Source organism: Phalangium opilio, unplaced genomic scaffold, assembly GCF_054372755.1.
Source record: "Phalangium opilio isolate 3A_F unplaced genomic scaffold, DU_Popi_V2 ptg000022l_1, whole genome shotgun sequence".
Taxonomy (NCBI): Eukaryota; Metazoa; Arthropoda; class Arachnida; order Opiliones; family Phalangiidae; genus Phalangium; species Phalangium opilio.
Window position 1 is genome coordinate 1939432 of NW_028324154.1, and position 22669 is coordinate 1962100.

A 22669-nucleotide genomic window follows, 5' to 3' on the forward strand; every position below is an offset into this window, starting at 1 on the left:
CGCAAGCGGAACCGCACCAAATCGATATCGATCTTATCAATGATGGTGTGATCGAATCTAATCTTTCGCCAGACGACCGTTATAAAATTTTAACTCAGCCGGAGGCACTGTTGCGAAAACTCTCAAAAGATGAAGTCACTATACAATTCACCCAGTGAATGTTCAGTCGTCAAAAGATGTGTTGGGTTCTTACCAAATGAAGCGTGTCGAAGCCGAGCCTATCAGTAATTGGGACAAAAATCTAGAATACATGTCATTCGTGCACTTGTTCCCAATGGCTCGCTATGGCAAGCACGACGAAAGACCGTTTGGGAAAATGACGGAAACTGAATACCGACTTTCTCGTCTTTTGAACGCGAATCCAATGTTTAGACGAGATTATGCGTTCATGTTCCATTTATACCAAGAGGCCGAAATTAAGTCCATTAACAGTAGTTTGAATTACGTTCTGCGCGTGAAAAAACCCATGAACGTATCGGTCAATAATTTCGTGAATCAAGTTGATTCTCGAGATTCGGAGCTCGAGAGTAATTTAGCGTCTTTCATGGGCCACATTCGAGGTACCAAGGATTATTGGTACAAAGTTCTCAAATGTGTTTTGGCCATGATTAGGGAGTATGGCCCCCCTACTTGGCTTTTAACTTTCAATCCGGCCGAATACGATGACATTGAACTTCACGACCACCTACGGCGAGTGAATGCTGACGTGCCAGGGATCGAATCTATGTCGGTGGCTGAACTATTAAATTTAGATCCTCTTAGCGTCAGTTTACATTTTCACAACAAAGTGAAATCGCTCCTAAACAACTTTGTGCTATGTAAAGAAAATCCGGTTCTCGGACCGATAGCGCATCATTTTGTACGCGTCGAGTACCAATCTCGCGGCTTAGCCCATTATCATTGCTTGTTGTGGGCTGAGGAAGCTCCCGTCATTGGTTCCTGTTCGGCAATAGCTATTTTGGAGTACGTCCAAAAGTATGTCACTTGTTCAATCCCAAAAGCTGCTGAAAGCCCAGAACTTTACCGGCTAGTAAAAAAAATTCAAACACATAAATGTTGCAGCAGTTGCTACCGAAAGGTTAAGAGAGGAAATAAGGAGCTCAAAGTGTGTCGTTACGGTTTTCCTCGAACCGTAACAAACGTTGCGACATTGAACTCTGTTGAATCAGTTACGCGTCATCGGAAAATGAAACGAAGCCAAAAACGGCTGTATGATTTGCCCAGAAATGAGGGCGAAGTTTTTATCAATGACTACAATCCGGCATTACTTTTGGCGTTGAAAGCCAATATGGATTTGCAGTTTGTCGCTGATTCCTCGGAACAAGTGGCGATATACGTGACGTCGTACGTGACAAAGGGAGATCGGGCTGAAATGGATCAGTGTTTCGCAGAGTTGGCACACGAAAGTTTGTCTAAAAGACTGTTCGCTTATGGACTGAAATCTTTCACAAATAAATCGGTCGGTATTTACGAAGCCTTGGACATGATGTTGGGTCAGAAATTGTTTCAAAAGTCTGACAGCACCAAATTTATTAACACTAACGTGAAGGAAAACCGATCCAAAATTTTGAAATGTTACACGGATCTTGCGCGCTTGAGGGAAATTGATCCTGAAAGCGAAGACATTTGCCAAAAAGGGTTTGTGGACGATAAGTATCCCAACAGACCCGATAGCTTGGAAGATTTAAGCTTGCGCGAGTTCGGCCGGTTTTACGATTACGTCAAGTACTCGGAGGCAGCGAAAAAATCTGAAAATGTAATCGAGTTGAAAAATAATCTCGGTTTGATGAGAAAGAGGATTAAGCCCTACATAATAGAACATTACGTTCACGACCCAATAGAGGAACCAGAAAAGTACTGCCACGCTCTTCTAATTCTGTTCAAACCTTGGCGAAACGAGACTGAATTATTGGGCGAATTTGCAACCTTCGCTGAAGCTTTCAAAAGCTCATTATCAACGCTAAAACCCATGAGAGAATACCACGAGAAATTCTCGGTATCCAAAGAAGTTCTGAAGAAGCGCAAAGCCTCCGAAAAAGCTAAAGAGATTGCCGCGATTTCGGATGCAGAAAGCTATGACGATGAAAATGCCCTTCAAGGGAAAGAAATCGTCGTTGAAACAGAAAATGCGATGCATGATGTCGAAGCCGCTATGGAAATTGATTTCGAGGCCACGGCACTAGACCAAGTTGCGTTACTCAACAATGATCAAAAAAGGGTTTATGACAAAGTCATGGATCACTTCACTCAAGAGGGAGGGAAAATTGAGAATTTCTGCCACTTTGTATCTGGTCCGGGCGGCACTGGAAAGTCCTTTCTTATTGCTACTATCGCCAACGCCGTTAGACGTCACTTTAAAAATGCCGGTAGCGTCGCGATAGCCGCTCCCACGGGCTTGGCAGCCCTAAATATCAACGGCGTTACGTTGCACAGATTACTTATGTTGCCAGTAGAACATGGGCGTACCGCGGAATACCATTCCCTCAATTCCGAAAACATTTCCATTATGAAACAAACTCTGGGAAATTTGAAACTCTTGATTGTCGATGAGATTTCAATGGTGTCTTCGGTACTACTAACTTACGTTCATTTGAGGCTAAATGAATTTTGGGAAATGAACAAGCCTTTCGGCGGTGTCGTTTCCGTTCTTGTTTTTGGAGATTTCTTCCAATTGCCGCCTGTACAGGGTAATCCCGCGTTTTTAAAAGTCACTTCCCAGGAAGCGAGACTAAGATTTAATAGCATTGGAGGCACCGATCTTTGGAAGTATTTCCAATACGATGAACTAACGCAAAACGTACGACAAGCCGACGACCGAGTTTATGGCGAAATACTTAACCGAATTAGAGTCGGAACTGTTACAAAAGATGACGTTTCAACCTTAGAAAGTAGACTAGTTCCGGGAGGGAACAAAATTGAGGTGGCTATGAATCTTTACGTTAAGCTGGTTAAAGAAGGATTTCATCCAATCTGTTTGATGCCGAAATTGGCCATGTGCGATAAATTCAACATAAAAATGCTCGAAGAAAGCCGGCAGAAAGTTGAATGCGTTGAATGCGAAGACAAACTCGTTGATTACGACAAAAAAATTACCAAAAACATTGTCAGGAGACTGAAAATGTTAGACAATGAGCCGTCAAAAACTGGAGGTCTAGAGAGCAAGCTGTATCTCTGCGTTGGAGCTCGAGTAATGGTTTGGAGAAACATCAATTTCGAAGAAGGTGTTATTAACGGCACCATGGCCATTATAACGGGATTCCAAAAGAACGACAGTGGGAACATCACTGGTATCCGTATCAGAGTAGATCGGGAACCAAGCGACGAGAACAATAAGCCCGACTTTTTAGTCGAGAAAATGAGCGTCAAGTTCTTGCTAATGACCAATTTATACGTCAAACGAACGCAATTTCCGGTAATCTTGGCATACGCCATTACTATACACAAAAGCCAGGGAATGAGTTTAAAATGCGCAATTATGGATTTGGGATCAAATTTATTTGGAACTGGCATGGCATACGTCGCTTTATCGCGAGTGACTTCCTTGGCCGGTCTCCATCTCTTGCAATTAGACCCAAATAAAATTACGGCAGATGGACGAGCCATTGCGGAGTATAACAGGCTGCGTCAAAAACACAGACCTGATCTTCCACTTATTGAAATAGTCGGGTCGGAAGGAAAGAGAGGTACAAAAAGGCCAACGTCGAAGAGTATTTTAGAAGGTGAAGGAGAACGATCTGATGAAACGGCAAAAGAAAGACCAAATAAAAAGATTAGACTAGGTCTTCAGAGTGTAGACATTTTTCCCTTGAAAGGATTTGAAAATGGAGATGGAGTAACGTGCTACGCAAATAGCGTTTTGCAATTGCTGTTACTGATTCCGGAATTAAGGAACATTATTAAAGGGCACAAAGGATCATTGAGCGATAAGCCTATTTTGACTTGCCTCCGTAACACTATTGAGCATGTTGAAAATTCCAATACGAGCTCCTGCGACGATGGTTTCATTTTGCGAACGGCTGTTGGCATGCCTTTTACCCACAACGAACAGCAAGATGCTAGTGAATTCTTATGGGTTCTCTTGCCAAGACTTTGCGAAGAAATGGAAACTTCTGACTCTAACGCTCTGCGGGAACTATTATGGACAAAGTCGCAAAACGTTACCAAATGCCCCAGCTGTCACGTGGAAAAAAGTTCTGGAAACATTATCCAAAGCTGCATCTTCACTCTTCCTTTGCCAAACCTCGCTAAAATTGATTGGAAACTACTAGTCGAAAGGATGAGACCAACAATGATGGCATGCGGGACTTGTAAACGCAGAGAAATTGATGAACGTGATGTATTGATTTCAGCCGGTAAGTACGTATTTCTGTGGTTTCCAAGAGATACTGTAGTAAATGGTCACCCAATTAAGATTTTAACCAAAATATCCGGATTCGAAAATCAGAAAGTGGTTTTAAACCACAGCGTTTACAAAACTAGGGGCGTGATCATTCATAAAGGTTCTTCTTTAAACCAAGGTCACTATCTAAACTTTATTCGAAAAGATAACAGCTGGTACGAGGTTAGTGACACAACAATCACCAAGCGAGACAGATTCGTCAGTAACTTGACTGACGTCTCAATCATCCTTCTAGAGAAAGTCTCTCTTTTTTAAAGAGAACCCAGCAAAACTGGCGTTGTTCAGAGTGATCAATAAAAAGTGGTAAATTAAGGAAACATAGGAAATTTGCCCTTGAAATATACGCAGATATTGGTGTCGAATGTTACCGAGAATATAATGAAATTGTAGGGGAAAAACTTGGGAGAAATTGTGGGGAAAAAACTAGGAAGAAATTGTAGGGAAAAAACTAGGAAGAAATTGTAGGGAAAAAACTAGGAAGAAATTGTAGGGCAAAAACTAGGAAGAAATTGTAGGGAAAAAACTAGGAAGAAATTGTAGGGAAAAAACTAGGAAGAAATTGTAGGGAAAAAACTAGAAAGCAATTGTTGAAAAATGACGGAGATATAAAGGAAAATATAAATTATCTAGCAAATACTCCATTCAAATATTAAGTAGGAACTTTATTATAATTTCATGGTTTCTGAGTTCAACAAAACTAATCAAAATCAAGTGTTATAACTTCACTATTGCGAGTTAAATTCCAGCAATTTTGAAATTCCTCCAAGATATAGGAAATAGTTATAGTTATTTAGAAGTTATATACAAACCCCCAAGAAACTAATTCCCTGCCTTCTATTGCTATTGCTAAATATTCCCCACGAACGAAGAACGCTTAGGAATATTCCGATTCCAAAATGTAAATTTTCCGTTTTAATTTCAATTTATCATTAACATAGTTCGCAAAATCACCAGCGCCAATTAAATCTAGGAACATTAAATTATATAATGCTGCCAAACAAAACAAAGGGATCTAGCTCATAATTAAGCCATATCACTTGTGATCTCTCGCCATCCCTGATCCAATCGATTTTCTCTTACTGAAATATCCTCTAGTATACGGGTGAATTGGGGGGGGGGGGTATTTTTGCTTTGCCAGCGATGCAACGTGGATCACACTTATCTAAGGCCATACTTACTTCCGTTAAAAAGATACTATGGCCATAATCTTCCAAGCACGCGCCTAGACAATCCTCTTTAGGCTCTTTCCCTCTGACCGCTTCAATCTCCTTTCCCTCTCTCTTGAGGCTGATTTAGCACCGTTAAAAGTATCATAGACATCGTCTTCAAGCTCTTCTACTCATGATGCCTTTCTCAAAAATTCTCATTGATATATGTATAGAGTGTACACAACAAATAAAAAATTTTATTCTACATTTCAAATACTGTCATTTTTACACTAACTTCATATATAAAGTACAACATTATATACTTATCGAAAACTATGTTATTGGATATGAGTTCATATAATTAACGATACTTAAGTACTTCTTTAAGCTATTAGAAATAGATCAACCCCAAACGTACGTCAGTACAAAAAACATGAAATTATTCAAATTTTAATTACAATAAGACTGAAGGGACAGATATTATAAAAAAACGTCTTGGTTTGGACCAAGGCCGAAAAAACAAACGATATGTCTGAGGTTTATCAATTGACTGAAGTTTCAGATATTGCAATTTCTTTTTAAATTATTTTTATTCCTTTAATCCTTAATCAATATTTGATTCAATCAACTGATTTTTACTGTTAATCGATCTATTCCCTCTAAATTAATTTAAAAAATTACATATCTACGCTTTTTCAAGAATAATTCCATTTTCCGAAAACATTATTCCATGAAATTAATTATTTTGAAGGGATTTCGTGGCGATGCTCACTAACTTCTAAGCACCTTGACGGACACAGTTTTAATTCTTTCTGGCTTGACAATTTTTCAAGTTTGCACCAAAAAATTTTAAATCTGTTGTAAGTTGCTGAGAAGACTGATGTTCAAGAAATTATGATAAAGAATTTAATTTATAAACTAATGTCGTCTACTTAAGACAAAGCAACAACCTTGGTCCTGTGTGGTTTCTTTTAATAGGTAGCTCTCCTTTTATCAAGGCTTTTATGCACTGGAAAAATATGATATCGGTATAAATATAGCCAAAGGAAAGGGTAAAGATTACATAAAAAGAAATACTTCTCAGCGGAAATAAAATGCTTGAACACATCATTCCTTACCACTTGTGCCAAGGACCGATTATACAGAAATTACATAAGGAGAAACTAAAACACAGGGGGCGATGCCGCCATTGGGGTCTTCTCCCTCTCGCCTAGAAGCACCGCTATAGGCATTGCGAGTTGACTAGCCTCCCGCCTGTAGTGAATTTTGGCACCTTCTGGCGATGGCCCTTGGTGCAAGGAAGAATACCCCAATGGTCGCCTCGCCCCTGTGTTTTCCGAAATGGTCCTACGCCTGATAAAATGATAACGCGTAATACGTAACCGGTGTACAAGTAGCGCCAACAATGTAGTTAGGCGTGATGACGTTCCAAATCTAGATTGAGTTATGGTCAAGAAGCTTTGAACTTCGGAGAGGGAAACTACAGTGCAACCTGTCCTTCATAGTCGCGACAAAAAAATGTAACATTTCGATATTCGAAGTTAAATGTATAAATTCGTGTCCCCAATATATGCATCCACTATTATATATTTACATTTTCCTTTCGAGTTATATCAAATATCGCTTGCTCTTTTTAGACACTTATATTCAATATTCATCACCCAACACGTACTCCCTTTAAAATAATTAATTTCATGATAAAATGTTTTCGGAAAATGGAATTATTCTTGAAAAAGCGTAGATATGTAATTTTTTAAATTAATTTAGAGGGAATAGATCGATTAACAGTAAAAATCAGTTGATTGAATCAAATATTGATTAAGGATTAAAGGAATAAAAATAATTTAAAAAGAAATTGCAATATCTGAAACTTCAGTCAATTGATAAACCTCAGACATATCGTTTGTTTTTTCGGCCTTGGTCCAAACCAAGACGTTTTTTTATAATTAGCTAAAGGCGCTAAATATCTGGTGTTAAAGCCGCTACGACGGGGTATAAAATATTAGGCGATGTAGCCGAAGGAAAGAATATAAAATCGGCTGCCAAGCGTCGATTTAACGAGACTATGGACAATATCATCAAAGAGAATATACCAAGAGGAGCAGAAAGTTTAGCTTTTCATAAGGCTTTTGGAAAGCCCGGCCACGGTTTTGGAGATACTAGATCCGGTTTTTTTTTGATTGGCTAAACAGCGACGCCTTTTATTGGTTAAACTATGTCGGCTGCTTAATTTTGCTGGAGGCAAAGGGTTGATCTCTGGGTAGACCGTTGACGTACAAAAGGTAGTTTTTAAGCAGACAACACGGTCACGTGAGCAACCGGAACTAGTTTCTCCAAATTAAAAGTCGGTCCCTATTTACAAAGTTTCTGCTCCTCTTGGTATATTCTCTTTGATATCATCAACCCTCAGAAAGGGTCGGGCGTTATAAAGAGGCTCAAGCTGAAAAGACTCTCAGTTACTCTCAAGGGAGCAAAGAAGAAACCACGCGACATTTTCTCGCGATAAAAATGCTCTCCGCTCAAGCCCTGAAGAGTGAACTCGATATTTTTGCTTCAACACCTATCCAGACAAGTATAGAACACGGACAATGGACCTGGTAAAAACCTCTATCCGCGCTCAATGACAGCTCTACCGTCGAATACCACATCCCCGGAAACGGGGATTATTACATGGATTTAGCCCACACAATGCATTACACCCGGTTAAGTGTGACCAAAGATGACGGCGGGATTCTACCGGACGACGCTGTGGTGGCTCTCGTAAATAACGCGGCTCACTCCTTATGGCGAAATTGTGAAATCTATTTTGGTTCCACCCTCGTAACGCCGGCGGCAAACAACTACTCGTTTCGCGCTTACATCGAATCCCTTCTAAACTATGGACTAGCCGCTAAAAACACGCATTTGTCTAGCGCTGGTTGGGCTAAAGACGAGGCGGGTAAGATGGATGATCTAACCGGCAGCGGTTTTCTTGTCAGAATGAAAGCCGTCGAAAAATCTGTGGATACCGAATTTTACTGTCCCGTATTTAGCGATGTGTATAATATACCCGAATATCTGGTGAATGCTGTGGATGTTAAAATGAGCTTCTCGAGAAACAAAGACGAATTTGTGCTGATGTTTAAAGAGACCGCGACCCTCAAGGGTTGTAAAATATTGCTTAAAGAAGATGGGATAAATGTACGCAAGGTTAAACTGGCACCTAAAATATTATTGGCGCATGAAGCTGCTGTTGGTAGAGGTGCCGCCCAGTATAACTTTTCGCGTACCGAGATAAAAACGAAATCTTTGTCAGCGTACACGCAGAGTCAGAGTTTCGACAATATATATCTAGGTGCCCTCCCTACTCGCGTCATAATCGGTCTAGTTTCCTACAAGGCGTTCAAGGGTAGCTACACCCATAACCCCTTTAACTTTAAAAATTACAATTTTAATCATTTAGCTTTGTATGTGGATAACGATCAGATACCTTCTAAAGCCTTAACACCGAATTTTACTAAAAAATTGTTTATGAGAGAGTACCACACCTTGTTTTCAGGGTGTAATATTCATTATAAGGACGACGGTAACGATATATCCCCTTTCGAGTACGTTAACGGGTACACCTTATATGCCTTCGATTTAACCCCTGATATTTCGGCTAGTTATTCCATCTTCTGGAATATTGGTAAACAAGGTCAATTACGATTGGATCTAGGTTTTGCGACCGCCTTACCCGAAGCTGTTGTTCGCATCGTTTACGCCGAGTTTCATAGCTTAATTCAAGTTGATAAAAATAGAAACGTGATTATCGATTATTAATGTCAGCAACAAACACAGTAGATTTAAATTACGCCCTATCAAAAACCCCGAGTTTTTTGGGCGTTTTTGCTTCGGATAGGCTACCTCATAAGGTTTCCCAATATCCCATGTCTCTCATCATAAACTTTGACCAGCACAATAGAAGGAGGTCGCACTGGGTTTCCATCTATATAGACACTCTACGTGTCGGTTACTATTTTGATAGCTACGGCTTACCACCATATTTTATACCCAGTGTAAGATTATTTTTATTGGAACATGGTAAGAAATGGTCATATGGGGGGGAGACAGCTACAAAGTCTAGATAGTAAAGTTAGCGGTCAATACAGTGCCTTGTATATTATACATAGAAGTACGAAGAAAAGTACGAAAAGCTTTTTGGATGGGTTTTCCCGGAGGCAGCGACAAAATGATCTGAAGATCGCGAAGCGCTTCAATAATCATATAATAAGACTGAAAAGGAGTATGAATCATATCTAAAGTGTATATAATAAGACTGAAAAGGAGTATGAATCATATCTAAAGTGTATATAATAAGACTGAAAAGGAGTATGAATCATATCTAAAGTGTATATAATAAGACTGAAAAGGAGTATGAATCATATCTAAAGTGTAAACATATTTAAGCAATTTTTCAAAATAAAGTTTATTTTCAAATTTCGTGGTCATCTTCTGACTCCAGAGCACGCCTATATTACATTCACTATATCTAGGTTTTCTACGGATAAAAACGCCAGCGATAATATGATAACATAATTTATGTATAAAAAATTTTCAATAGAATTATAATTTCAAGTTTATCACGGTTTTATATTTAATTCTTTACATTTTTGGTTAAATTTTTCGATAAAGAAATGCCCATATGCCAGGGTGCGCACTCCTCCTGGGAGGATATATTTTTTGTCATCACAAGCGGATAACGCCTTTTTGGTTTGGCGAACTGTACGCAGATTGTGTTTAGTGCTCACAATCCTTTTCATACTGCACGTCGTTTCTTCTTCACCAAATAAACATTTCCGATAATCAGCATGATGAATTGATCGTTTGACGACGCGGCGACAGATTCCCTTTGCGGTTTTCTTTTCACCGTTTTAGGATAGAATAGAATAAAGCTTAGGTCTTAACCCTACAAATTCTAATAAGGGCAGAGGTGTAAACATGATTAAGAAAAAAAATTTTTCGGAAATATTACCCTTTATTATCACTCCATCCATCTCATCTTTCATCTTGCCCAGGACCTTCTTATTCACATCGCTGAAAAGAGGGTGCGATTTCGGATAACCGGAGAAATCAAACCGATCTGCTTGCTCCTTAATGTCAGCGTATAAGGTCTTTATGTCGTACATTAAGCTATCTATGAAATGAAGATAAAGTTAGTGGGGGTAGGAGGGGGGAGATTTAAGATAAATAAACAAACCAGTATCAGTAAATTGAAGAATGGCCTTATCTCCGTATTTCTCTCTATTAAAATCGTAGTGAAATCGATATAGAAATAATTTGGAAAGACCTAATATTGAGAAGCCAGTGTAGATGGGTCGATTTAGGGTTAAAGTTTTCTTAACCATCTGGATTCCGACCAATTCATTATGAAAGGCCTTGGTTAAACCATAATATTTTATGTACTCTGGTTAATTTTAGACCCTTCGAAAGGTAATATTTTAGATTCCTATAGTGTATGACGTAGTTGCATTTGTTATCCAGACTAGGTACGAGTTTAGGTAGAGTGTCTTTCAGGGGAAGACCATTCTTTTCCATCAATGATTTATAGTATGAGGAAAACTCATCGGTGGTTATTTCCCTCGTCTCCGGTGCTAGCGGATAGCAATTATGGGAACGGTGTAATTCCTTGGGGTATTCCAAATCCACCTCGAGAATGAATCCGTGGGGTGAATCGTCTGGCGTGTTCAGAATGGTCTTCTCGGTATAAGACAGAAGATCGCGCGTCTTGCTATGAGCTAAAATATCGCTGTCCTCATCAATCCAATTGAAGTTAGAGAGTGTGCAGCCATTATACCGATCCAAGATGGCGGCCACTCAAGGTCGAGGGGGCGGGTTTTCCCGTTCTCGGGGAGGAACCGGGTTTTCCTGTTCTCCTCTTTTTACCTGTCAGTATTTGATTGATTGATTGTATAGGCTTATAACAAAAGATGGTTTTGTAGGAATAAAGACCATAATATAAAGTAAAAAACTATTTATTATCTTTAAAAGTATAGGTTCTAATATTAAAGATATTTTTTCAATTTTCATTTTAAAATGTATTTGATTTATTCTAAAATAATTCCTTCTATCTTCGTAAGGAAGAAGATAAATTTTAATATTATTTTTAAATCTTACGTAAGTCATTAAGCCTTTCTTTAATATACAACGCGTTAAGTTGTTTTCTAACGTAGAGTTCCAAAACTAACCTTTCGAGATCTTTAGTTTTGACTTTAAAGGTATGATAAGTTTCTTCCGTGTTTTCTTGAGGTTTTTCAGACGTTTTTTTCTTCAGTCTTGACTTTTATATTTTTGGTGTACGTCTCTGTTTCATCAATGGTAAAGGGTATGTTTTTAGTAGGCCCACCTCGGGTAAAATTACACTTAGGGAAATGTTTTAAATGTTCTTCGTAAGGATTATCGGTCGGTTTCCAGGCTAGTAAGATCCCAGTTAAGGGGCAAGGCCTATTTACAGCTAATTCATCTAAATTCCTGCGAAGTGATTCAGGATCCATCTTGATGTTCGAATGCGATATTCTGTTTTTTCTCTCTCGTTATTTTATACTAAATTTCTCTACATCTTTGCAGCTCGGAGTTCATGATGCTGAATGAATATGATGATAGGAATATCTGAGTTATATCCCCCTAAATTTACTACCCCCTTTTTTACCTTCCCCCTGAAATTCCTTAATATATGAAATAAAAGAAAACAGTATTAAAAAAAAGATGACACATTTATTTTTTAAAAATACAAAAGAGACTACAAAGAGTATTTGTTAACAAAAGGATTAAGTTAATCTTTACTGGCTAAAGTGTCTATACATCGACAAGCGCTATCCTTCTCACGTCCGCCATTTTAAAATTCCGTAGCGCCCCCTATATTCAGTGGCGTTTGCGAATAGGAACCTTCATAATCAAGTTAGTTGACTCTACAAATATTATGCCTATGCTTGAAAAGGTCTTGGAAATCGTTCTCTCCATTTTACAAACTTAGCAAGTTTTTTTTCTGCGTTGAAAACATTTCTGGCAGCAGTTCAAAGAGGCTGCTTATCTCGTTAGGCGGGCATTTTATAGCAATTATTTCTCTTTTGCAAATTTTTATAGCGTTTGAACAATTTTCACTGTGACATAAACTTATGTATGTTTGGTGGTGATTTGAGCACCTGGAGGGCCAAGTTAATGGACGTCTTTTACGTGAGGAGAAAATAACGGTCATCCCTAACAATACCGAGACCTATATCAGTTTTGGGTTTTGGGAGATTACAATTCCTAGGTTCGATGCGATTTATGGGGGCTTTGTTGGACACCCTAGCTCAAAATTTAGCTACCGGTGGAATTAATAAATTCAAGATCCTTAGCGCGTCATATAACCCCGAGCAAGTAAATTTAGCTCTCAAGAAGTTGTCTTTTCCATATGATTATATGGATTCTATTGAACGATTTGAGGAAACTGAACTACCGTCAAGAGAGGCCTTCTATAATACATTAACTGATGAACCTATCTCTGAGACAAGCTACCAGCATGCGCGTGAAGTCTGGAAGAAATTTGGAATTAAGACTTTAGGTAATTTTTGTCTGTTAAGCGAAGATGATATTTTAATATTTATAATTTTCAGGTGATCTACATGACACATATGTCCAAATTGAAACATTACAATTACCATGTTTATTCGAAGAATTCAGGACAATGTGTTTCGATTTCTATCGATTAGACCCCGTTCACTCGAATACCGGATCTGGCTTAGCTTGGCAGGCTGAGCTGCTGATGACGGATATAAAGTTGGATTTGCTCTTAGACCCGGATATGCATCTATTCATTGGTAATTTATTTGAATATGTTTTCATTTATGATATTTACAAATTTCCACGTTAAGAAAGGGGTATACGTGGCGGTGTGAGTCTAATTTCCAACCGTTTTGCCGAGGCTAATAACAAGGATTTGCCGAACTACGATCCATCCAAGCCTAGTAACTACATCGTATATCTCGACCTAAATAATTTATACGGTAATTAATGGATTATTAATAAGCTAAAATGTTCTTATAATCTTATTTTCATTGTTTACAATAGGTACCGTTATGAAGGACTATTTACCCATGAATAACTTCAGAGAGTGTGCAGCCATTATACCGATCCAAGATGGCGGCCACTCAAGGTCGAGGGGGCGGGTTTTCCCGTTCTCGGGGAGGAACCGGGTTTTCCCGTTCTCGGGGAGGAACCGGGTTTTCCTGTTCTCCTCTTTTTACCTGTCAGTATTTGATTGATTGATTGTATAGGCTTATAACAAAAGATGGTTTTGTAGGAATAAAGACCATAATATAAAGTAAAAAACTATTTATTTTCTTTAAAAGTATAGGTTCTAATATTAAAGATATTTTTTCAATTTTCATTTTAAAATGTATTTGATTTATTCTAAAATAATTCCTTCTATCTTCGTAAGGAAGAAGATAAATTTTAATATTATTTTTAAATCTTACGTAAGTCATTAAGCCTTTCTTTAATATACAACGCGTTAAGTTGTTTTCTAACGTAGAGTTCCAAAACTAACCTTTCGAGATCTTTAGTTTTGACTTTAAAGGTATGATAAGTTTCTTCCGTGTTTTCTTGAGGTTTTTCAGACGTTTTTTTCTTCAGTCTTGACTTTTATATTTTTGGTGTACGTCTCTGTTTCATCAATGGTAAAGGGTATGTTTTTAGTAGGCCCACCTCGGATAAAATTACACTTAGGGAAATGTTTTAAATGTTCTTCGTAAGGATTATCGGTCGGTTTCCAGGCTAGTAAGATCCCAGTTAAGGGGCAAGGCCTATTTACAGCTAATTCATCTAAATTCCAGCGAAGTGATTCAGGATCCATCTTGATGTTGGAATGCGATTTTCTGTTTTTTCTCTCTCGTTATTTTATACTAAATTTCTCTACATCTTTGCAGCTCGGAGTTCATGATGCTGAATGAATATGATGATAGGAATATCTGAGTTATATCCCCCTAAATTTACTACCCCCTTTTTTACCTTCCCCCTGAAATTCCTTAATATATGAAATAAAAGAAAACAGTATTAAAAAAAAGATGACACATTTATTTTTTAAAAATACAAAAGAGACTACAAAGAGTATTTGTTAACAAAAGGATTAAGTTAATCTTTACGGGCGCGCTTCAACATGTTTGTAACAATGACGTCATTTTTCAAGCAATCTCGTCCAAACTGTCGCATGAATGATTTGTGGCTCTTTCTTTTTGTTCTTTGTATTATATACATAATACAATATAGTCCGCATGTCGAACTTGACAAGTTTTGAAGTCTTCTTTTGTTTAAGGACCATTTTCTTGAATTTCTTTTAACAAATTCTTTAATCGAGGGGAGAAAGTTCCCTAAAGCCAAGGAGTCAAAGTAATAACCCCTTCTGTTTCCATCAAAGTAAACGGATACCCAGTCAATTTTTTCGGGTAATAAATCACCTAGGAAATGTGGCGTGAATCGTAGAAATCGTGTTATCTGATCGGCGTCCATTATTTGTTTAACAAACGATTGACACGTTTCTATTTTTATCTATTTGTAACAAAGCCTGGAATTCGGCTAATACGATACAAATAAGCGTATTGGCCGTGGGTTTTTCAAAGCCCAATTCTAATCTTAATTGTCCTTGTTTCGTGGGACTCCAATGATCTGAATGACTCGCGTAGCCGTCAGGTGTTAAGTCTAAATAGTAAATGGCGTAACCCGAGGCAAAGTCGTCCATAGAGATATTGTTCCCCTTGTCATTGTAGTGGCACTTTGACCATCCTTCAAGTCGGCTAGGAATTTGATGATCCGATAATTTTAAATTGCAAACTGTTCCAAGTTTCTAATCCTGTAATATTTTACCCCGTTAAGTCCCGAATTTTAACTGTAAATCAATCTCAATGTAGAAACCTCCGGAACCGAAAAATATTACGCTGCTGTTAAGAACAATATCAAGCTTATTAAGGATTTTCGTTCAATGTTCAAGGCTACGACCAAGAAAGGTGTGAAAGGACGGAGTTCAATAATTTTTCCTTTCGTAAAAAGGAAGGTAACCCCTTTCGTATTCTATACAATGGTATGTAAGTTTGCTGTAATACATTCGGTTTACGTAGGATTAGAGATAAAGATCATAATATAAAGTAAATAAGACAAGAATGAAGACTATGTTTTGGTCTGTTCTATAGTAATAGGGTTAGTTAGCGAAGTATTTGGAGGCCAGTGGCTACTTGCATATAGTGCATTTCTAGTTCTTATTGCTTATTATAGATTTTTTACATACAATCCAAATTTATATGATTCTCAGTTGACGAATTTAAGTAAAAGCCATTTGATTAAGTGTTTGATTTATTATATAATAATTTCTTCAATCTTCGTAAAGAAGATAAAAATCTGAATATTTTTTTTAAAATTTTACTTACGGCATTAAGTTTTGCGAGTAATTAAATTTGCTAGTTATACTTACGGCAGGTGTGAAAGGAGGGAGTTCAATACTTTTTCCTTTCGTAAAAGGGAAGGTAACCCCCTTTCATATTTTTTACAATGGTATGTAAGTTTGCTGTAATACATTCGGTGTACGTAGGATTAGACATAAAGATCATAATATAAAGTAAATAAGAGAAGAATGAAGACTATGTTTTGGTCTGTTCTATTGTAATAGGGTAAGTTAGCGAAGTATTTGGAGGCCAGTGGCTACTTGCATATAGTGCATTTCTGGTTCTTATTGCTTATTATAGATTTTTTTTACATACAATCCAAATTTATATGATTCTCAGTTGACGAATTTAAGTAGAAAGCAAAAACTTCCGTAATATTTCCCATTCATCTGTCCCTTCCTCCTTTCATATCTCTGTGGGCTTATAGATGTAGGCCCTAATTTAAAGTAAAAGAGCTTTTCATGAATAAAGATTATAATATAAAATAAATTAACTCCTCTATTTTATTTTGCTATAAAAGCAAAAGATCTAATTATAAAATGAAATTGATATAATATAAACTAATTTCTCCAATCTGCGTAACTACGGTATAAATTTATATACTATTATCAAGTAACAATACAAGTCAGTTTCACTAAAGAATATCTGAGCCTAGATTGTCACATCTATGTCATAGTGGAGGGGGGGAGGGAGAAGTTAGTATACTCCCGTCACGACTGTATTATCTATGCAGTTAGCCCTTTAAGCAGAGTTAACTTCTTAATACAAAGGTAATTAAAATTGCGTTGTATAAAATTTATTTTGGAGTATGGGCCATAGTTTACCATGGCCTATACATCAAGTTGAAGTCGGTTATCCCTTCCTCTTCGGAGGGAGGGATAACACACTTGACCTTGCGCACCATGTTTTCCTCACGAAAATACTTAAAAATTGTCAAAAATCTCCACAGAAATGTTCGAAAAGTATTTTGTTAAAAAATTTTTTAAAAAAAGTTTAAAATTAAATTAAGAAAAAAAATATTAAAATACTAAAAATTTAAATTAAAATTTAAAAAAAAAGATTAAAAATATTTTTGTATTTTATAATAACTGAAATTCATTTTATAAATAACTATATGTTCCTTATTATATTACATAGTATTCCGAAAACTGACGATTTTTTTATTAATCACAAGACTAACCGAATACACAAATCAGCGGCTTTTGTGATTTGTCTATTATATTTTCTTCTTTTGTTATACTTACGGTGTTGTGATTCTACCGTACTACCGATTGATCTATGGTTAGATACATTTAACGACTGTAATTAACTTCTTTATCCTAAATATCCCCCTCCCTCCCCCCTGATTATATCTCCCAAGGCTTCTTCACCCTTTAGTCCCTCATTTTAGGTAGCTTTACCTCTACCCAGTGACCTATGGATAGCTAGATTGAACAACTATATAATTATCTTGTTTATCCAATACATACCTGCCCCCGGCTTACACCCCTTTTTAAAAAAAATAGACAGTCAATATTTGATTGAAGAATTATCTATTACTCCTAATATTCCTTCAATAGACCTGTCAATATTTGATTGATTTAAGAAATTTTTTCTTAACAATGCATCTTCAGAGACCAAAGTTTACTGTCGTAAAACCCACTAATGGAATGACGCATCAACTCGTTTGTTATAATTAATCCTTTTGTTGAATTGTATGGTTTGATTGTAGGCGTATTTTTATGTCAGTTTTTGAAACCTTAGCTAAATCTAGTATACATAATTGTAATAAAATACACAATACAATAAGAAACGTTGAAATGCCTATTTTTTCTCACTGCTGAATGGTTTGACTGTAGGCGTATTCTTATGTTAAAGTTTTTGAAACGTTAGCTAAAAACTAGTATGCACAATATCACAAAGAAACGTTTGAAGATTTATCTAAGATCTCGTACGCATTCTTGGTACTTTAGACGTTAATGCTTTAAGGGTACATATTTTCAAGAATACTATAATTATCTGTCTAATAAATTTAGCCAAGGGCTCATTATTTACCTTTACATCCCTTTTTAAGACATCTGTCAATATACCTTCTGTGGAGAATGTTTGACCGCCTGACATTAAAAAGAGATTGTTGTCTCTGCATTTTTAATCTTCTGTCGAAAACACAGTTCTTTTGTTATACCGACTGTCAATTTAGGGGCAACGATTGGACCTCTTAAGAGCTATTGTCATACGTGTTTCAGCATGCCACCCCCCTCCGTCATGTGATTTTTATTCTATAGCTAATATACTGAGTGAAAGGACTTTGAAAAGTATATAAACCGCACTCCAACCATTTGGAGAATCATCATTTAGGAAACTATCTTCTAGATAACATGAAATCTGTAGTAGTTGACTTTGAGTATCTACACGGGAAGGACGAAAAATGCAACCTCGCAGGCAATCTGATAGTTAAAGAACTAAGTTGTGCTACTGTTACTAAACTTCCAGGAATAGTGTCATGGACATTTTTACCGCCTTATAGTCAATCTACGCTACCTTCGTCTACACAACGACTCAATAGCTACTTCATCAGAAATTTACACGGAATCTCATTTGGACGAGGAGAAACGCCTTATCACAATTTTTGTCGCTGTCTCATGTTAGGTACCCGGTTCGCAGACCGTATATATTGCAAGGGTAATCAAAAATGTTTCTTTCTTTTTAATATTTTAAATAAAGAAGTCATAAATTTGAATGACGTGGATTGTCCAAAGGCCAGGGATATAGAAGGTGAGACACGTGTCACCTGTCTCTATGACCACCAAAGAAACACGTTAGCCCGTCATCGTCCGTGCGCATTGGAAAAGAGCCTTTTATACGCTGATTTCGTATACCAGAACGAGGACAGTATAAATTTTATGCTAATAGTGTAAAATTTTAAAAATTAAAGTTAAGTTTATTGCATTTAAATATGGATTTCTTATTGGCATACATAATAATAGATCATAAAGGAGAACGGTTTTCGTAATTGTTAGTTTGTATAATGTACATTTTTTATAATGGTCCTCTTTAATTAAAATAAGAATATTTTCAAAGCTAATGCATACGTCACAGATGGGGGAGGGTTTATTGGGGGTAAACATCTCAAAAAATTGGTTTGCGGGGGGAAGGGGTAGTAAATACCTTCGTATAACGGGTAGATACTATAATAGCTTCAGTACCTTTCTCAGTACCATGGACTGCGAGCGAGAGAGAAGCCACTGATCTAAGATCTTTAAGTAATGCAAGGTTTTATTCTCTACCTGACAATGTATAAGGTCTATCATATAAAGCAACGTTTCCAGCATGGGAAACTCTATAAGAGCCGCTTGCCGAACGATAAACATACAATTCAGCATTGATTTCCATGGAAAATACGCTGAACCAGCAAACAAACCTTTCGATGTCAACGAAGAAAAAACAAAGGGATATAGGAAAATGATCAATTGAATTGGTAATTACTTTTAATTTCAAAACCACACATCTCAAAAATATTTGACTTAGCATTTTAAATTAAAAAATAGCTTAATGCCTTACACTAAATTTAATGAAAGTTAATATGAACTTTCTTTTGAAGATAGAAGAAGTTAATTTAGAATAAATCAAGTACTACTTATCATGAGAGTCATAAAGAATGGTAAAGTATGGCCTATACTCCAAAATAAATTTTATACAACGCAATTTTAATTACCTTTGTATTAAGAAGTTAACTCTGCTTAAAGGGCTAACTGCATAGATAATACAGTCGTGACGGTAGTATACTAACTTCTCCCTCCCCCCACTATGACATAGATGTGACAATCTGGGCTCAGATATTCTTTAGTGAAACTGACTTGTATTGTTACTTGATAATAGTATATAAACTTATACCGTAGTTACGCAGATTGGAGAAATAAGTTTATATTATATCAATTTCATTTCAAAATTAGATCTTTTGCTTTTATAGAAAAATGAAAAAGAGGAGTAAATTTACTTTATATTATAATCTTTATTCATGAAAAGCTCTTTTACTTTAAATTAGGGCCTACATCTATAAGCCCATAGAGATATGAAAGGAGGAAGTGACAGATGAATGGGAAATATTACGGAAGTTTTTGCTTTCTACTTAAATTCGACAACTGAGAATCATATAAATTTGGATTGTATGTAAAAAATCTATAATAAGCAATAAGAAGCAGAAATGCACTATATGCAAGTAGCCACTGGCCTCCAAATACTTCGCTAACTAAAACTATTACAATAGAACAGACCAAAATCATTCTTGTCTTATTACTTTATATTATGATCTTTATCTCTAATCCTACGTACACCGAATGTATTACAGCAAACTTACATACCATTGTAAAGAATACGAAAGGGGTTACCGTCCTTTTTACGAAAGGAAAAAGTATTGAACTCCGTCCTTTCACACCTTTCTTGGTCGTAGCCTTGAACTTTAATCGAAAATCCTTAATAAGCTTTATATTGTTCTTAACAGCAGCGTAATATTTTTCGGTTCAGGAGGTTTCTACATTGAGATATATTTACAGTTAAAATTAGGGACTTAACGGGGTAAAATATTACAGGATTAGAAACTTGGAACAGTTTGCAATTTAAAACTATCGGATCTTGAAATTCCTAGCCGACTTGAAGGATGGTCAAATTGCCACTACAATGACAAGGGGAACAATATCTCTATGGACGACTTTGCCTCGGGTTACGCCATTTACTGTTTAGACTTAACACCTGAGGGTTACGCGAGTCATTCAGATCATTGGAGTCCCACGAAACAAGGACAATTAAGATTAGAATTGGGTTTTGAAAAACGCACGACCACTACTCTTAGTTGTATCGTATTAGACGAATTCCAGGCTTTGTTACAAATATATAAAAATAGAAACGTGTCAATCGTTTGTTAAACAAATAATGAACGCCGATCAGATAACACGCTTTCTACGATTCACACCACATTTCCTAGGTGTTTACCCAAGTGATTTATTACCCGAAAAAATTGACAAGTTTCCTTCATCTATTATAATAAATTTAGACAATCACTATAAAGACGGGTCCCACTGGGTATGCTGTTACTTTGATGGAAACAAAAGGGGTTATTATTTTGACTCACTGGCTTTAGGGAACTTTCTCCCCTCGATTAAAGAATTTGTTAAAAGAAATTCAAGAAAATGGTCCTTTAACAAAAGAAGACTTCAAAACTTGTCAAGTTCGACATGCGGACTATATTGTATTATGTATATAATAAAAAGAACAAAAAGAAAGAGCCACAAATCATTCATGCGACAGTTTGGACGAGATTGCTTGAAAAATGACGTCATTGTTACAAACATGTTGAAGCGCGCCCGTGAAGATTAACTTAATCCTTTTGTTAACAAATACTCTTTGTAATCTCTTTTGTATTTTTAAAAAATAAATGTGTCACCTTTTTTTAATACTGCTTTCTTTTATTTCGTATATTAAGGAAGAGGGGGAAGTAAAAAAAGGGGGATAGTAAATTTAGGGGGATATAACTCAGATAATCCTATCATCATATTCATTCAGCATCATGAACTCCGAGCTGCAAAGATATCACTCTTTTTACTCCTGGCCTCAAGATGAAAACTATAAAAAAGCTTTAAGCAGAGCGGGGTTTTATGCGTTACATACCGATGATCTAGTACAATGTTTCTAATGTAATGGGATTTTGCTAGCCTGGAAACCGACCGATAATCCTTACGAAGAACATTTAAAACATTTCCCTAAGTGTAATTTTACCCGAGGTGGGCCTACTAAAAACATACCCTTTACCATTGATGAAACAGAAACGTACACCAAAAATATAAAAGTCAAGACTGAAGAAAAAACGCCTGAAAAACCTCAAGAAATCACGGAAGAAACTTATCATACCGTTAAAGTCAAAACTAAAGATCTCGAAAGATTAGTTTTGGAACTCTACTTTAGAAAACAACTTAACGCCTAGTATATCAAAGAAAGGCTTAATGACTTACGTAAGATTTAAAAATAATATTAAAATTTATCTTCTTCCTTACGAAGATAGAAGGAATTATTTTAGAATAAATCAAATGCATTTTAAAAGGAAAATTGAAAAAATATCTTTAATATTAGAACCTATACTTTTAAAGAAAATAAAATAACTCTTTTACTTTATATTATGGTCTTTATTCCTACAAAACCATCTTTTGTTATAAGCATATACAATCAATCAATCAAATATTGACAGGTAAAGAGAGGAGATCGGGAAAACCCGACTCCTCCCCCTTGAGTGGCCGCCATCTTGAATTACTCCATACTGGCTGCACCCTCTCTAATAATTCGAATCGAACCCATTAATTTTACAATAATTCGAATCGAACCCCATTAATTTTACAATAATTTGAATCGAACCCATTAATTTTACAATAATTCGAATCGAACCCAATTACTTTTACAATAATTCGAATGAAACCCAATTACATTGTTCTACAAAAATTGTTCAAAATGGGCACCATCAACGTTTAAGCAAACTTGCGCGCGTACGCCATGAAGCACGTTAAGGTACACACATTTAAGCCGTCTGTAAAAAAACCTACAACTTCTGACGTTGAAAACTACCCTAATGTTTAGACCAACACAGCAGGGGGGAAATTCGAATTATTGTAAATGTAATGGGTTCAATTCGAATTATTGTAAAATTAATGGGTTCGATTCGAATAATA

General features: G+C 36.5%; 2 protein-coding genes and 1 long non-coding RNA gene across 3 annotated transcripts; all 3 read left to right on the top strand.

Annotated features, from left to right (window-relative positions):
* The first annotated feature begins 250 nt into the window (after positions 1-250).
* On the top strand, positions 251-3920 carry LOC149694751 (uncharacterized). The gene is made up of 6 exons (XM_089867465.1): positions 251-975; positions 1225-1459; positions 1550-1756; positions 1901-3033; positions 3109-3412; positions 3903-3920. The coding sequence occupies exons 1-6, from the start codon at positions 251-253 to the stop codon at positions 3918-3920; spliced, it is 2622 nt and encodes an 873-aa protein (XP_089723591.1).
* Positions 3921-8235: 4315 nt separating this feature from the next.
* Positions 8236-9348, top strand: LOC149694752 (uncharacterized protein F54H12.2-like). The gene has a single exon (XM_089867466.1). It carries the CDS (start codon positions 8236-8238, stop codon positions 9346-9348), a length of 1113 nt encoding a protein of 370 aa, XP_089723592.1.
* Positions 9349-19170: 9822 nt separating this feature from the next.
* Positions 19171-20134, top strand: LOC149694753 (uncharacterized). Its single transcript, XR_016382486.1, has 3 exons — positions 19171-19219; positions 19286-19434; positions 20002-20134. It is a non-coding gene; the product is annotated as an uncharacterized LOC149694753 (long non-coding RNA).
* The last annotated feature ends 2535 nt before the right edge of the window (positions 20135-22669 follow it).

Bases quoted from the DNA above. Each gene is read 5' to 3' on its own strand.
- LOC149694751 (XM_089867465.1), top strand. From the start codon at position 251: ATGTCATTCGTGCACTTGTTCCCAATGGCTCGCTATGGCAAGCACGAC. The intron at 976-1,224 runs GTATGTCACTTG...TGATTTGCCCAG, and splicing joins ATTTTGGAGTACGTCCAAAA to AAATGAGGGCGAAGTTTTTA. The intron at 3,034-3,108 runs GCAGAAAGTTGA...AAACATTGTCAG, and splicing joins AAAATGCTCGAAGAAAGCCG to GAGACTGAAAATGTTAGACA.
- LOC149694752 (XM_089867466.1), top strand. From the start codon at position 8,236: ATGCATTACACCCGGTTAAGTGTGACCAAAGATGACGGCGGGATTCTA.